Source organism: Erythrolamprus reginae, chromosome 11 (genome assembly GCF_031021105.1).
Source record: "Erythrolamprus reginae isolate rEryReg1 chromosome 11, rEryReg1.hap1, whole genome shotgun sequence".
NCBI lineage: Eukaryota > Metazoa > Chordata > Lepidosauria > Squamata > Dipsadidae > Erythrolamprus > Erythrolamprus reginae.
The window spans coordinates 33963954-33980666 of NC_091960.1; the positions used below are offsets into that span (position 1 = coordinate 33963954).

General features: G+C 43.1%; 2 protein-coding genes across 2 annotated transcripts in view; both read left to right on the top strand.

Annotated features, from left to right (window-relative positions):
- WDTC1 (WD and tetratricopeptide repeats 1) overlaps positions 1-1163 on the top strand; it is a 49381-nt gene extending 48218 nt beyond the window's left edge. The window contains exon 16 of the mRNA XM_070764100.1: positions 549-1163. Within this exon, the coding sequence (XP_070620201.1) occupies positions 549-746 (198 nt within the window). The 3' untranslated portion in view covers positions 747-1163. The remainder of the gene's footprint in view (positions 1-548) is intronic.
- Positions 1164-7218: 6055 nt separating this feature from the next.
- TMEM222 (transmembrane protein 222) lies at positions 7219-16260 on the top strand. Its single transcript, XM_070764081.1, has 6 exons — positions 7219-7394; positions 8671-8755; positions 10271-10302; positions 12151-12247; positions 13087-13217; positions 14954-16260. Exons 1-6 carry the CDS (start codon positions 7246-7248, stop codon positions 15039-15041), a joined length of 582 nt encoding a protein of 193 aa, XP_070620182.1. The 5' UTR covers positions 7219-7245; the 3' UTR covers positions 15042-16260.
- Positions 16261-16713: the final 453 nt, after the last annotated feature.

Below are 16713 nucleotides of genomic sequence, written 5' to 3' on the forward strand. Positions count from 1 at the left end.
TATCTATCTATCTATCTATCTATCTATCGGATTTGTATGCCGCCCCTCTCCGCAGACTCGGGGTGGCTACAGCAACAATAAAAACAGCGTACAATAGTAATCTGATGTTAAAAATGATTAAAAACCCATTAATATAAAAACCAAACATACTTTATTTATTATTTATTTATTAATCAGATTTGTATGCCGCCCCTCTCCGCGGACTCGGGGCGGCTCACAGCAATAACAATACAATGTAAAACAAATCTAATGTTTAAGTTAATTTTAAAAAACCCAATTTAAAACCAATCATACATACTGACATACCATGCATAAATTTTATAAGCCTAGGGGGAGGGAAAAAGTCAGTTCCCCCATGCCTGACGACAGAGGTGGGTTTTAAGGAGCTTACGAAAGGCTAGGAGGGTGGGGGCAGTTCTAATCTCTGGGGGGAGTTGTATATTACTACATGTCTATTTTTCTTCCTATGTATTTGTCTATTGGACAAATGAATAAATAAAATAAATAAATAAATCCTGACGCGCCCCCCCCCCCCTTTTGTCTCGCAGAGCGAAGCCTTGAACGGGCGAGTGGTGGAAGACATGGAAGGCGCTTCCCAGGCCAACCAGAAGCGCATGAACGCCGACCCCTTGGAGGTGATGTTGATGAACATGGGCTACCGGATCACGGGAATGACTGGCGGTGGCTCTGGAGGCTCGGACGACGAAGACAGCTCTGAGAATCAGGTCCACTGCCGGACCAGCTAAAGCTAAATGGCCTCTCCTTCTTTATTATTTTTTTTTTGTTTCATTTTTTTTTTGGTTTTGTTTGAAGGGAAATCTAGTTTGCTCCATTTGAACTTTTGGAAAGACTGCACTGTTTCACACTATGCACAGAATGGGATATGCCAGCGAGCGGCAGAAGTGACTGTGGTTTTGACTGCTGCTACAAATTCTCCCTTCCCCACCCCCCTGTTCTACTATTAAGCAGCATGGTAACGTGGCCTGTTGAGTTTTTGCCCTCCCAGCAAATGCTGGTATTTCCTTCTCCACATTGTCTGTGAGCAGTGTCCAACTGGTTAAACCCGTTCCTTCGTCCGGTCTGGCTGGACGGTTGGGAAGCATTGCCTACGTGCGTGTGTTTGGCAGAGAGGTTGTTGAAAACTCAATAAAATGTAAACTAGGGCGGGGATTATGGAATGGTGTCCGATGCCGCGGTCTCCGTCTCCGAAATTCAGCTTGCCTAACCATGCCGCGAGTTTGTAACTCAGCCCACACACACACACACACACACACCAGCCGGTGAACATGTGTACACATCTCGAAAACACATGAAGGCATGCAGCCCTCCTTCAGTGGGTCGCCCTCTAGGGAGGCACAGCATGCCATGATTGCCACATCAGAATGAAGCGACAGAGAAAGTTTTCTCAATGAGGCGACCTCGAATGAATCAAGATCTCTCCTTTTTATTGTGTTTCACTTCTCTGACATGTGGTACAGAATAACCAATTCGCGAACGCCACATACATTAAGCCATCCTCCAACTACTATTCACTCTTGCACCATATAAGGCAAGCTTCTCTTGTGGCTTCCCTATAGGTAATTAACGGAAGCTACATTCTTTGCCTTTTCCCTGGAAAGGAATGAGTGAGGCATATATTTCCTTATATGGAAGTTCTATAGGTTTTCTTTAAATGCTTTCCATACATGGTCATGATTCTGCAGGATGCTTTCTCAGCCTGGACTTTGCTGCCTTTCCATAGAGGAAGAATTAAGGTTTTATTCAGCACACGATTTAGGCTTAAAACATCACTCTCCAGTAATATCTTATCCCCGAATTTCAGTGCCCATAAACCTATGATTACAACAAACACAACCAGGAGAAAAGTCGCTAAATACCTGGGATCCCTCGGTGAACATGGTTAGGGAAGTACGGCAATCTGGTTTGGGGCACAGAGCCTCATTCTGGTTGGTACCCATCTGGTCTGCACATAGAAGAAGCCAAAAGAACACTCTAACGGTGAGAAGCTACAGCACAAAACTCGGCGGCTTATATAACATGAGCAAGTAAAATTATATATGTATGATATAGCCGCTTTGGGACAACTTACTTTCTTTTCCCCCAAAATAACTGAAGTTCCCATCTCTCGGTGGATAAGGAGCGGGGTGTTTGGTGGGAAAAAAAAAGATCCTTGCTGATGGGAGACCAAGCGTCAACACAGCTATATACAGCGTTCCCTCGTTTTTCGCAGGGGATGCGTTCCGAGACCGCCCGCGAAAGTCGAATTTCCGCAAAGTAGAGACGCGGAAGTAAATACACTATTTTTGGCTATGAACAGTATCACAAGCCTTCCCTTAACACTTTAAACCCCTAAATTGCAATTTTCCATTCCCTTAGCAACCATTCAGATTATTACTCGACGTGTTTATTTATTAGTTTATTAAAAAAAATATTTATTAAAGGCAGACGAAAGTTTGGCGATGACATATGACATCATCGGGTGGGGAAAACCATGGTATAGGGAAAAAACCTGTGAAGTATTTTTTAATTAATATTTTTGAAAACCCGATGTATAGACTTTCCGCGAAGTTCGAACCTGCGAAAATCGAGGGAACACTGTAGTACCAATACAATAATGAACTGGTCAAAGATTTGGGATAAAAGCCGCCTCTTTCCCTATTGCTGCTGCGACCTCTACTACACAGTTCTTTTTATTCCTTTCTTTGCCATTAAACCCTAAAGAAATCTACCGGAACGTCCTTTCTCATCTATTTTCATGCTGTAGCCTTCTTTCCTTAAGCGAAGGTGGAAAAGATGTACGGCAAAGTCACGTGTCTTAACCAAATCTCTTGGGAGGAATTGCATGACAGGTGAAGACACTCATCTTTAAGAAAATCAGCCCTTAGCAGATTATGCCATTACGGATTTTTCTAGAACAGAGAATTACTTCAGTACTGTCCACACAACTCGGGATGCACTGGTGATGGGGCCAGTGAGATCATTCCTGCCTTCTATGGCTTATTCAGTTGGAAGTGAAAGTACAGGGTGCGTTCCAAAAGTAATGCAATTTTTTAAAAGTAATTTATTGAACAGATTTGCACAAACACTTAAAATTCTTCAAAGTACTGACCTTGGGCCTCTACACATTTTTTCCAGCGACTCTGCCATAACCGGTACGGCCCCTGGATTGCATCTTTGGGGACCTCTCGCAAGGTCTTCGTCACGGCTGATTGGATCTCTTCTATGGACAAAAAACGGGTTCCTTTCAGGGCTGGGAACAAAAAGAAGTCTGCTGGGGCGATGTCAGGACTATAAGGGGGGTGGGGCAGCGTTGGCACCTGGTGTTTGTCCAGGAACTCGCGGACTCGTAGCGCGTTGTGGCAAGGTGAGTTTTTCATCCATAGAAAGATCCAATCAGCTGGGAGAAAGACCTTGCGAGAGGTCCCTGAAGACGCCTTCCAGGGAGCATACCAATGAAGCTATTTTTATAATTAGCAGTGAAATTGCTCCGGTGTACAATAGTTATAAAGGAAATTTTTCATTTGGGTTATTGGTAAAGCGGTTACTTTATATAACTTTTCGGGCGTTCCAAGTAAGATATTCTTCCTGAAACAGCCTTAGACTTCTGTTGTTGTGGTGTTGTTACTCAGAGTGGCACGTTTCTGTTTTTTTGGTTCCTGGAAGAGAAAGGATTAAGCAATTAAACGTTACTTTGTTCTAGTTTGGGTGTCTTTCTATTTTTGAGACAGTTTGAATCTCGTGCTTATCTCCTGAAAGTTTTATAACGAGATCATTATTAATTTCATATACGTTATCTAATGTCCAATCATCCAGCTTGGCATAAATAACCCTTAAAAGATTTTTGTTAAAACTTATTCCCCATTTCTAGTTGTCCATTTAAAAGCTGCATCTGGGCTACATAGAAATAATGAACTTATTGTTGGTTGTATTTCTTGCCCAATAAGAGTTTATGCCAGTCGCCACCACTAAAAGTTTTAAAAACTACAGTTTCCTGCTTATAAAAGCTAAGTCTTTTATTGGCTTTTTAAAATTTCTAAATGTATCATTGAGTATCGATCCTCTCTAGTTGAGACGTGTGAATTTGAATGTCATTGTATGTGAAAAGCACAGTATAAATATTTTCATTTCCTATTGATTAGATCAGTGTTTCCCAATCTTGGCAACTTGAAGATATTTGGACTTCAACTCCCAGAATTCCCCAGCCAACACATGCTGGCTGGGGAGTTCTGGGAGTTGAAGTCCAAATATCTTCAAGTTGCCAAGGTTGGGAAACACTGGATTAGATGATCAGGTACAACCAAACATGATTCAGAGGGGCTAAAAGTTACACATACGGTATTAAGCTGTTCATTGTGTACAGTTTGCTTGCTTGAGTCAGTACTTTGAAGTAGTTTCCAAGCTACATTCAAAGTTCTATAGCTTTATAGAACACCACTTTCTACAGCCTAACTTTATCTTGTATTTACACACACATGTACACAGTATTTACTCATACTGTATATCTATAAATAGTGTTACGGAATTGGGTTGTCTTTTGTCCCTGTTACTTGAATGCTCAATAAGGTAAACAAACTTTTGATAGTGGATACCATTGTTCTCAGCCGCTGTACTTAAGAGTGCTTGGACGCCCAAATGGCTTTGTTGTTAAGTACGGGTAATAGTAATGAGAGATTACCAGAATTACATTGGCTGTAATACAGATACTAGAATGTACTCTTAAGTCGTATTGAAGTATGTACTATTAGAACCAGTAGTACAGTGACGTCCTCTTTACAGATGTAGTACAGTGGTACCTCTACCTAAGAACGCCTCTACTTACGAACTTTTCTAGATAAGAACTGGGTGTTCAAGACTTTTTTGCCTCTTCTCAAGAACCATTTTCCACTTACAAAACTTTTATGTACACTGAGAGCATGTGTGGGATTTGCCAGCTCTCCAAACTTCTCAAACTTTCTGCTACTGAAGCTGTCAGATCCTGCTGGATTTGACCCCTGCTTGGCAGCTTCAAGATCTGTGCACTCCAGGGTGCCAGCTTAGGGAATTTGGGGAGTTGGAAGTCCACAACTCTTAAAAGCGTCAAGATTGGAGAACTCTGTGGTAGAGGAACACATTTCTACTTACACAGTAAGGCCGTGCAAAATCTCGGATGACTCCTGTAGACGTGCACATGCCCATGTGGCCAATGATCGGGAAGAGCCACCTGTAGAAAAAAGAAAAGCATCAAGTGAATAACTAGAGTAACATGGTTTTTAAGTGAAATTTATTTCCCCATTGATTTTGCTTGTCAAAAGGTCACAAAAGTTGACATGACCCCGAAACACTGTCAGAAAGGATGAACTGGTTGCCAAGCATCTGAATTTTGATCACATGATCATGGGGATGCTACAAAGGTCGTAAGTGTGAAGAGTGGTCGTATGTCACTTGGAAGGCCACTAAATGAAATGTAAGTCAAGGACTTACCTGTACCACCACGCGCTAGGTATCTATGGGAAATCCTCAGTCATCCACGTCATGGTTGTTCCAAACATGCTTTCCCACCCCCAAAAGGCAGGCAACTGGGCAATAAAGTCAGTCTGTCCATCCATCCATCTATATCTAATCCATTCATCCATCATTCAACTACATCTATCTACATCTGCCTATCTCTATCTCTATGCATCCATCTGTCTATCCATCAATCTATCCCAGAGGTCTTCAAACTTGGCAACTTTAAGACTTGTGGACTTCAACTCCCAGAATTCTCCAGCCAGCCAGAATTCTGGGAATTGAAGTCCACAAAATTGCCAAATTTTAGGACGGGTGTTCTATCCCAGTGTTTCCCAACCTTGGCAACTTGAAGATATTTGGACTTTAAATCCCAGAATTCCCCAGTCAGCAACACTGCTCTATCCTACCCATTCATCAGTCTATCCACCTATCCATTCATTCATCTATCCATCCAGGCATCCATTCATTGTCTGTCTGTCTGTCTGTCTGTCTGTCTGTCTGTCTGTCTGTCTCTCTCTCTCTCTCTCTCTCTCTATCTATCTATCTATCTATCCTGTTTCCCTGATAGTAAGACACCCCCAATTGTAAGACATATCGGGGGTTTCAGGGGGGTCAGCTAATATAAGCCGTACCCCGAAAGTAAGACATATGTCTTACTTTCGGGGAAACACGGGGGTATTGCCGGGGGGGGAGCCCGATGACGTCGCTTCCAAGCTCCCCGCGCGCCCCTTGCCTTCGCCTCGCCGCGGCACCACCGCCTCTTCCCCTGCCGAGGCTCGGCTGCAAGCGGCCAGTGAGGCCGACCGGCTCCGAGGCGAGCGGCCGGAGCTGCGCCCTCCTTCGCCCGCCTCCTTTCCGGCAGGCAGGTGGGGCTGCCCAACTGCGCAGAGCGGCTGCTCCCGTCCAGACACACGCTTCCCCGACACGCGTCTGTGGCTCCACGCGTGCACACCGCTTGGAGCCCTGAGGTTGAACTTGGAAAAGGGCTCACGAGGCTCCTGTCCCGCGGCTGCCCTTCTGGACTCTGGGGAGATGCCCCTTTCAATTTTTTTCCAATGTAAGACATACCCCGAAAGTAAGACGTAGTGGGGCTTTTGGGGGTAAAAAGAAAGTAAGACACTGTCTTACTTTCGGGGAAACACGGTATCTACTGTCTATCATGTCTATCAATCTGTCTACCTACCTACCTACCTACCTATCTATCTACTGTCTATCATGTCTATCAATCTGTCTGTCTGTCTGTCTATCTACTGTCTATCATGCCTATCAATCTGTCTCTACTTTTCTACCTACCTACCTACTTACCTACCTATCTATCTACTGTCTATCCTGTCTATCAATCTGTCTGTCTGTCTAGCTGTCTCTACTTTTGTATCTACCTGTCTACTGTCTACCATGTCTATCAATCTGTCTGTCTCTCTCTACTTTTCTATCTACCTACCTATCCTCTGTCTGTCTGTCTATCATCTACTTTTGTTTCTTTATTCGGAACTTCAAAACAGAACTGAAACTTCTGGGATGAGAAACGAAAAACAAACGCCATTTTTGGGAGGGGGCGCTATAGCAACCGATCTCCATCTCTTGAGCTACGTATCCACCTTTCGGACGCAGAGTTAGACCCCGCCCCCTCTCATCCCCGACGCCCATCTCCCAGGCAGCGCCGGCCCCGCCCCCTCTCCCCGTGGTCCGGAAGCGGGATGCCCGTCCCCAGGAAGTGATGTCATTCAGGGACAGCCACTCCTCCCCTTCCTCCCGGTGATGGAGGAAGCGGAGTCCGAGGAAGGGAAGATGAAGCAGTTCCACGGCACCGTGGCGGTCGGGGTCGGCGGGTCCCTCGGAGGGGCGCTGGATCCGGAGCGCAGCCGTTTCCCCTACTGCGTCGTGTGGACGCCTATCCCCGTACTCACGTGAGCGAGTCGGGTGCCGGGGGTGGGGGGAGCGAGTCGGGGTTGGGGATGATGGGTCGGGGAGTCCGCAGTCCCTGCTGCTTTGGCAGGAGACCCCCGGCGCAGCCTTCGTCTTCTCTCCCTCGCGGGGGCGCGCCCCCCCAGCTCCCCCTGCCGGTTTGGTAAACAAGGTTATATTATTATTATTATTATTATTATTATTATTATTATTATTATTATTAACATTTGTAGATTTATTAGATTTCCTTATTTATTTATTTTATCTATTTGTTTTGTCAAGTCAAGATATGATAATATTCAGATACGGGATACTAGTAAAAGTCAAAAATTTGAAAAAAAGAGTGTTAGAAATAATAATAATAATAATAATAATAATAATAGTAGTAATAATAATAATAATATAATAATAATAATATTCAAACGCATGCAACTAGTAAAAATGAAGAACATTAAGGACGGGAGGAGTTGATGTCTAACACAGTGTTTCCCAACCTTGGCAACTTGAAGATATTTGAATTTCAACTCCCAGAATTCCCCAGCCAGCAAATAGCCTGTACCACGGTTTTTCAAAAAATATTAATTAAAAATACTTGGCGGGTTTTTTTCTATACCACGTTTTTTCCCGCCCAATGACGTCATCCGTCATCGCCAAACTAATACTTTTTGCGAATAAATAACAAAAATAATAATTATTGTTAATAAATAATTATGTTTATAAATATCAGGATCACTAAGTGTCTTATTCAATAGTGAGTACCAGTAATAATGGTGAGTAAATGGTTGTTAAGGGAATAGGAAATGGTAATTTAAGGGTTTAAAGTGTTAAGGCAGAGGTCTTCAAACTGGGGAACTGTGGACTTCAACTCCCAGAATTCTCCATCCAGCATAGTTCCCAAGTTTGTGGACTCCTGTGTTAAGGGAAGGCTTGTGGTACTGTTCATAGCCAAAAATGGTGTATTCTGCATCTCTACTTCGCGGAAATTTGACTTTCATGGGCAGTCTCGGAACGCATCCCCTGCGAAAATCGAGGGAACACTTGTATATGGAAACAGGATTTGCAAGGGAGTTGAGATATAGTTTTGCAGATAGAAGGATACATTCTTGGTTACGAGCAAACATATTTCACTTCTTTTTATTTATTTTCTGTTTTCAGTTCTATACAGTACAGTGTGACCATGCCCAACCACTTCTACAGATTCTTGAATACAGGTGTTGTGGGGGTTTTTTTAATGTGAAGAACGAAATGGCTCTTGTGATGCTTTTCTTCTTTCTACAGGTGGCTCTTCCCAATCATTGGCCACATGGGCATTTGCACTTCTACAGGAGTCATCCGAGATTTTGCAGGGCCTTACTATGTCTCTGTAAGTAGAAATGTGTTCCTTTACCACAGAGTTCTCCAACCTTGACACTTTTAAGAGTTGTGGACTTCCAATCAAACTCTGCAACAAGCAGATTATAATGAGCCGGGTGGCACAGCAGGTAGAGGGCAGTACTGCAGGCCACTGAAGCTGACTGTAGATCTGTAGGTCAGCGGGTCAAATCTCATCACCGGCTCAAGGTTGACTCAGCCTTCCATCCTTTCGAGGTGGGTCAAATGAGGACCCGGATAGTGGGGGCAATATGCTGGCTCTGTTAACAAGTGCTATTGCTAACATGTTGTGAGTTGAGTCTAAAGAGAAGGGCGGCATAAAAATCTAATAATAATAATAATAATAATAATAATCATCATCATCATCATCATCATCATCTTCCCAAATCCCCTAAGCTGGCACCCTGGAGTTTACAGATCTTGAAGCTGCCAAGCAGGGGTAAAATCCCTGTCAGTATCTGACAGGTTCTGGATAGTGTTGGGCGAACCGAACCCGCACAATTCGGGTCCGTACTGAATTTTGCAATGTTCGGCATGCCGAACCCGCATTTTTTTAAAAATTTGTGCTCCGGTTCGGCGTTCGTGCCGAACACCGCGAAAGCCACTACCCGGCTGTCATCTGCTGAGAAGAGGAGGAGGAGCCAGGCGCCGGTGGCGGCGGAGGAAGGCGAACACCGGGGAGCTGTCGGCCGGTCGGGAGGCTGGGAGGGAGGCATAAAAGGAGCTGGGGAATCCCACGAAGGGGCTTTGACGTCACGTATACCGGCAGGTTGCTAAGCACAACAAGGTGATCACTTCCTGGATTCCGGGGGCGGCACTACAATAATGGAGGGAGGATGGAATCCAGGAAGTGATCACCTTGGCGTGCTTAGCAACCTGCCAGTATACGTGACGTCAAAGCTCTGCCCCCGGAATCCCATCGTTTTTTATTTTTACGGATTTTAAATTTTATTTATTTTTATTTTTACAAAAAAGGACGCCACAGCGGCGGCGCAAGCAAAGGGAGGTCCTTTCACGTAAAAATAAATAAAAATAAAAAATCCGTAAAAATAAAAAATGATGGGATTCCGGATGCGGAGCTTTGACGCCACGGACCATTCAGGTTCGGGTTCAGCCGAACTTTGCAGGAAGTTCGTCCGAACTCACCGAACCCAAACACCTTTGGCCTCTTTGAAAGTCTGAGAGCTCTGCCATTTCTAGAAGGTTATAACCAATTTCCTTAAAGATCTGTAAAAAAAAAAAAGGTAGTTTAAAAAAACATATCAAATAACAGAATTAAAAAACAACATTAAAATATGTCAAGTTTTGATTGATTTGAACATGTTCAAACATTATGATGCCCAAAAGTCAAGTGTTTCCGTTTTTTTGTCCACCCTCTGTACATGGTCAACGTAAACTAATAGCAACTAATATTGGAGGACATAAGCAGAACGAATAATGTTATCCACAAGTATAGCTGATTTAGTAACTGAAATGTGCTTTTCCTTTTGTTCCCTATCCTCTTTAGGAAGACAACATGGCTTTTGGAAAGCCTGTAAAGTAAGTGTTATTTCCCCCTCCACATTTTAATTTGCAAATGTATTTTTATGGCTGAAACAGAACAATGAATGTCATATTTCAGTTATGAAGACAGTAAATCAGATTAGAATTGGCTCTCGGAGTAGGCACCAATAAGGCAACATAACATTGAACCTCTTCGTATTCACAAATCATCTGATGTTCTGATCTAATCAAGCTTTCTACTGTTAATGAGTGAGCTGGATTTAATTCATGATCTCAAGTATCTCTTCTATCTATCCAAGTGTTGGTTTTTCTCTTACATTAGCCCTGTCTGCTTACATCTGACATTGCAGATTTTAAACTTCCATAAATTGGTATAAAAGAAGGGGAAGTCAAGATTAGCATTTTGTGCATGTCTACTCAAAAATAAATTTCTTCGGAGAGTCTTCGGAGAGGGGCGGCATACAAATCAAATAAATAAAATAAATAAATAAATTTGGACTTTGTTCGTGCTTTTAGGAAACCTATTACCTATTAGATTAAAAAAAAATCTTTAAGGAGTTGCCACTACCAACCAACCAGGCTGTTATTTAAAATGGTAAAAGCAGTTGCAGGATACTTTTTGAGACAACCAATATAAGCATCATAGTGTTTGTTTGGCTACTTTATACAGTTATTTCATGCCTGACATCCACCTACAAAAAGATATTGACAAAATTGAACGGGTCCAAAGACGGGCTACAAGAATGGTGGAAGGTCTTAAGCATAAAACGTATCAGGAAAGACTTCATGAACTCAATCTGTATAGTCTGGAGGACAGAAGGAAAAGGGGGGACATGATCGAAACATTTAAATATGTTAAAGGGTTAAATAAGGTTCAGGAGGGAAGTGGTTTTTATAGGAAAGTGAACACAAGAACAAGGGGACACAATCTGAAGTTAGTTGGGGGAAAGATCAGAAGCAACGTGAGAAAATATTACTTTACTGAAAGAATAGTAAATGCTTGGAACAAACTCCCAGAAGACGTGGTTGGTAAATCCACAGTCACTGAATTTAAACATGCCTGGGATAAACATAGATCCATCCTAAGATAAAATACAGGAAATAGTATAAGGGCAGACTAGATGGACCAGGAGGTCTTTTTCTGCCGTCAATCTTCTATGTTTCTATGTTTCTAAAGAAAGAAGGAAGGAAGGAGGGAAGGAAGGAAAGAAAGAAAGAAAAAGGAAGGAAGGAAAGAAGGAAGGAAGGGAAAGGAAGGAAGGGGAAGGAAGGAAGGAAGGAAGAATCCACAATAACTGAATTTAAACATGCCTGGGATAAACCTAGATCCATCCTAAGATAAAATACAGGAAATAGTATAAGGGCAGACTAGATGGACCATGAGGTCTTTTTCTGCCGTCAGACTTCTATGTTTCTATGTTTCTAAAGAAAGAAGGAAGGAAGGAGGGAAGGAAGGAAAGAAAGAAAGAAAAAGAAAGGAAGGAAAGAAGGAAGGGAAAGGAAGGAAGGAAGGGAAAGGAAGGAAGGAAGGGGAAGGAAGGAAGGAAGAATCCACAATAACTGAATTTAAACATGCCTGGGATAAACATAGATCCATCCTAAGATAAAATACAGGAAATAGTATAAGGGCAGACTAGATGGACCATGAGGTCTTTTTCTGCCGTCAATCTTCTATGTTTCTAAATAGTAATTGGCTAGTTTAGATTTTTGTCAGTTGTTGTCTTAAGAAATGTGAGTCTTTATGTTGTGCTTTATTTTTCCTTTCTCTGGGTTTTACTGACGGGGAAAGATAATGCAGGAAAAAGGCACATCCCCTAAGTGATAATGTCCAAATGAGGCCCAAGCCGGGAAATAATTTTGATTTTCCCAACTCCCTTCTGTCAGATACTGGAAGCTGGATCCCAACAAAGTCTATTCCTGTGGCCCCAGTGCTTGGGATACAGCAGTACATGATGCCTCTGAGGAATATAAGCACCGAATGGTGAGTCACGGTCAGTTTTCAGTTTAATCTTGAGGACTGCCCCCACCCTCCTTGCCTTTCGTAAACTCCTTAAAACCCACCTCTGCCGTCAGACATGGGGGGAATTGAGACATCTCCCCCGGGCCTATGCAGTTTAGGCATGGTATGTTTGTGTGTATGTTTGCACCGGACCAGAATATCTTCGGGACCGCCTCCTGCCGCACGAATCCCAGCGACCGGTTAGGTCCCACAGAGTTGGCCTTCTCCGGGTCCCGTCGTCTGGGGAAGAGCCTTCTCTGTGGGGGCCCCGACCCTCTGGAACCAGCTCCCCCCTGAGATTAGGATTGCCCCCACCCTCCCTGCCTTTCGTAAACTCCTTAAGACCCACCTTTGCCGTCAGGCATGGGGGAACTAAAACACCTCCCCCTTGCCCATGTTGTTTTGTTGATTGATTGACTGTGTGCCTGTTTTTTATATATACTGTTTTTATGAGATTATTAATTTAAATTGGAACTGGATGGGTGGGCATTGGATTTGGTATTGTGTACTGTACTGTTTTTTATTATTGTTGTGAGCCGCCCCGAGTTTGCGGAGAGGGGCGGCATATAAATCCAATAAACCTAACCTAACCATAAACCTTAAGAAGGGGTTTTTAGTGTTTTTTAAATTATTAGATTTGTTGTACATTGTTTTATTGTTGCTGTGAGCCGCCCCGAGTCTGCGGAGAGGGACGGAATACAAATCTAATAAATAATAATAATAATAATAATAATAATAATAATAACCTCAGTACTGATTATGTCTAGAGAAGATATTTGAAGTAGAAATATCTTCAATTGTATATTTTCTCTCTTTTGTAGCATAACCTCTGTTGTGACAATTGCCATTCTCATGTAGCTCTAGCCTTAAATCTCATGCGATATGACAACAGTACATCCTGGAATATGATCAAACTTTGTTTTTTCTCCTTGCTGTATGGAAAGTACGTAAGGTGAGTAGAAAACTCAGTTCCTTGTGTGTCTTTAAATAAGAGAGAGAGAGCATTTGAACCAAGAGCTTGGTTCTCCTTAAATGTCTCTTGTATGTAATATGCAGATAATTTTACCCCCCTTGTGCCTAGATGTTTTTATTTAGATCCATTGATGCTTGTGGTGTAGAATTTTTTTCCCCATTGCAAATTATTTCTAAGCAATGCCGTCTGGCAGGACCAAGGGGAAGAGCCTTCTCTGTGGCAGCCCCAGCCCTCTGGAATCAACTCCCCCCCCCAGAGATTAGAACTGCCCCCACCCTCCTTGCCTTTCGCAAGCTCCTAAAAACCCACCTATGTCGCCAGGCTTGGGGAAGTTGATATTCTCCTTAGCTACTATGATTTGTGTATGGTTTGCTTGGGTTGTGTGATTAATTTTTATGAAAAGGGTTTTAATCTGTTTTTTAATATTGGATTTGTACATTGTTTATTGTGTTATCTGCCCCGAGTCTTCGGCGAGGGGCGGCATACAAACCTAATAAATTATTATTATTATTATTGTTGTTGTTGTTGTTGTTATTATTATTATTATTATTATTATTATTATTATTATTATTATGTCAGTACAACACAGCAAATGAGATCACTATGCTGGATTTCGTATTTCATCCCCAGTCGGGCGCTTCCCAAGCACCTAGGACTGCATGATGTAGCGGCGAATTATGTTTGCCGATCCCAGTAAAGCGGCCTTTTGCAATTGACAGATGGGGATTTTGTCAATTCCGATGGTTTTCAAATGTCCGCTGAGATCCTTTGGCACTGCGCCCAGAGTGCCAAGTACCACTGGGACCACTTTCACGGACTTATGCCAGAGTCGTTGCAGCTCGATTTTTAGATCTTCGTATTTCACTAATTTCTCTAGCTGCTTCTCCTCAATTCTGCTGTCTCCTGGGATTGCGATGTCGATGATCCATACTTTCTTTTTCTCCACGATCACAATGTCTGGTGTGTTATGCTTCAGAATTCGGTCAGTCTGAAGTCGGAAGTCCCACAGTAGTTTTGCTTGCTCATTTTCGACCACTTTTTCGGGCTTATGATCCCACCAGTTCTTTGCCACTGGTAAATGGTAGTTCTGGCACAAGTTCCAGTGGATCATTATTATTATTATTATTATCAGGCATGGGGGAATTGAAATTTCCCTTTCCCCTAGGCTTATAGAATTTATACATGGTATGCTTATATGTATGAGTGGTTCTTTAAATTGGGGTTTTTTAGATTGTTTTTAATATTAGATTTGTTTACATTGTCTTTTTATATTGTTGTTAGCTGCCCCGAGTCTTCGGAGAGGGGCGGCATACAAATCTAATAAATAAATAAATAAATAAATAAAAATAATAATAATAATAATTATTATTATATTGATGGAAATTGGAGGGAGGGACGAAACTTACCACCAGCACTACAGATTAAATCAGGGGTCCCCAAACTTGGCAACTTTAAGACTTGCAGACTTCAACTCCCAGAATCCTCCAGCCAGCTACGCTGGTTGGGGAATTCTGGGAGCTGAAGTCCGCAGCTCTTAAAATTGTCACGGCTGGACACCGCTGGCTTAATACGTTCCTTTCCTTGGCTCTGTTCTGCTTATTCTCAGCATCCCTCCTCCTCTCTCTTTCCTACTCCTGGTCCTTCGTGGCTGCGCTTCCGTGAGTTATGGGCTCCCGTCCCGTTTTTGTTTCTGAAATCTCTCTTTTCTCTTACAGCATAGGAGGCTTTGTGAAGACCTGGCTTCCTTTCTTCCTCTTTTTGGGGATTATCCTGATCATCATCTTGACTCTTCACTTGCGGTGATGGGTGACGTTGGAGTGTCCGTCCGTCTGTCCACCCACCCGCCTTCTTCCCCTCGCCCCCTTTGAAGTCAAGCGATGGAACCCGTGGCTTTTCAGCCCAGGAAGGCGTAGAGAGCTGCATGGTGTGGAAGCCCTCCAAAAACACACACACACAAAAGGGAAAAAAAGAACTCCATTTGTATTTTGTGACAACAACTCTGTCCCCTGGGATTCTTTGTTTGGACGAGGAGGGTGGTTCCTTTCGACCTACTTGACTCGGAGCGTTTTGGGATCGGGAAAGGAAGGAGCAACTGTTGCGTTGTACTTCTCACCAAAGGTTCCCACGTGGAAATCCCAAATCGGGTTGGGGTCGATAGGAGATTGAGGGAAGGTTTCATTAACCTTGGGTGAGGCGCAGGGGGTAAAACCCAATTTTTTTTTTACTACCAGTTCTGTGGGCAGGGGAAGGATACCGCAAAATCCCCACTCCCTCCCCACTCCAGGGGAAGGATACTGAGTCTTAAGAGAAGGGTGGCAGAGAAGTCGAATTAATAAATAAATAAATAAATTAATAAAATCCCCATTCCTTCCCGTCTTCTGAGGGGAAGGATACTGCAAAATCCCCATTCCTTCCCCATTTCTGAGGGAAAGGACACTGCAAAATCCCCATTCCCCCCACACTTCTGAGGGGAAGGATACTGCAAAATCCCCATCCCTTCCCTATTTCTGAGGGAAAGGATACTGCAAAATCCCCATTCCTTCCCCTCTTCTGAGGGGAAGGATACTGCAAAATCCCCATTCCCTCCCCACTTCTGAGGGGAAGGGTACTGCAAAATCCCCATTCCCTCCCCTCTTCTGAGGGGAAGGATACTGCAAAATCTCCACTCCTTCCCCATTTCTGAGGGGAAGGATACTGCAAAATCTCCATTCCTTCCCCATTTCTGAGGGGAAGGATACTGCAAAATCTCAATTCCTTCCCCATTTCTGAGGGGAAGGATACTGCAAAATCCCCATTCCTTCCCCATTTCTGAGGGGAAGGATACTGCAAAATCTCCATTCCTTCCCCATTTCTGAGGGGAAGGATACTGCAAAATCTCCATTCCTTCCCCATTTCTGAGGGGAAGGATACTGCAAAATCCCCATTCCCTCCCCACTCCAGGGGAAGGATACTGTGTCTTATGAGAAGGGTGGCATAGAAGTCGAATAAATAAATAAATAAATAAATAAATAAATAAATAAAATCCCCATTCACTCCCCTCTTCTGAGGGGAAGGATACTGCAACATCTCCATTCCTTCCCCATTTCTGAGGGGAAGGATACTGAGTCTTAAGAGAAGGGTGGCAGAGAAGTCTAATTAATAAATAAATTAATTAATTAGTAAAATCCCCATTCCCTCCCCACTCCAGGGGAAGGATACTGTGTCTTATGAGAAGGGTGGCATAGAAATCGAATTAATAAATTAATAAATAAAATCCCCATTCCCTCCCGTCTTTTGAGGGAAAGGATACTGCAAAATCCCCATTCCCTCCCCATTTCTGAGGGGAAGGATACTGCAAAATCCCCATTCCCTCCCCACTCCAGGGGAAGGATATTGAGTCTTAAGAGAAGGGTGGCAGAGAAATCGAATTAATAAATACATTAATAAATAAATAAAATCCCCATTCCCTCTTCTGAGGGGAAGGATACTGCAAAAT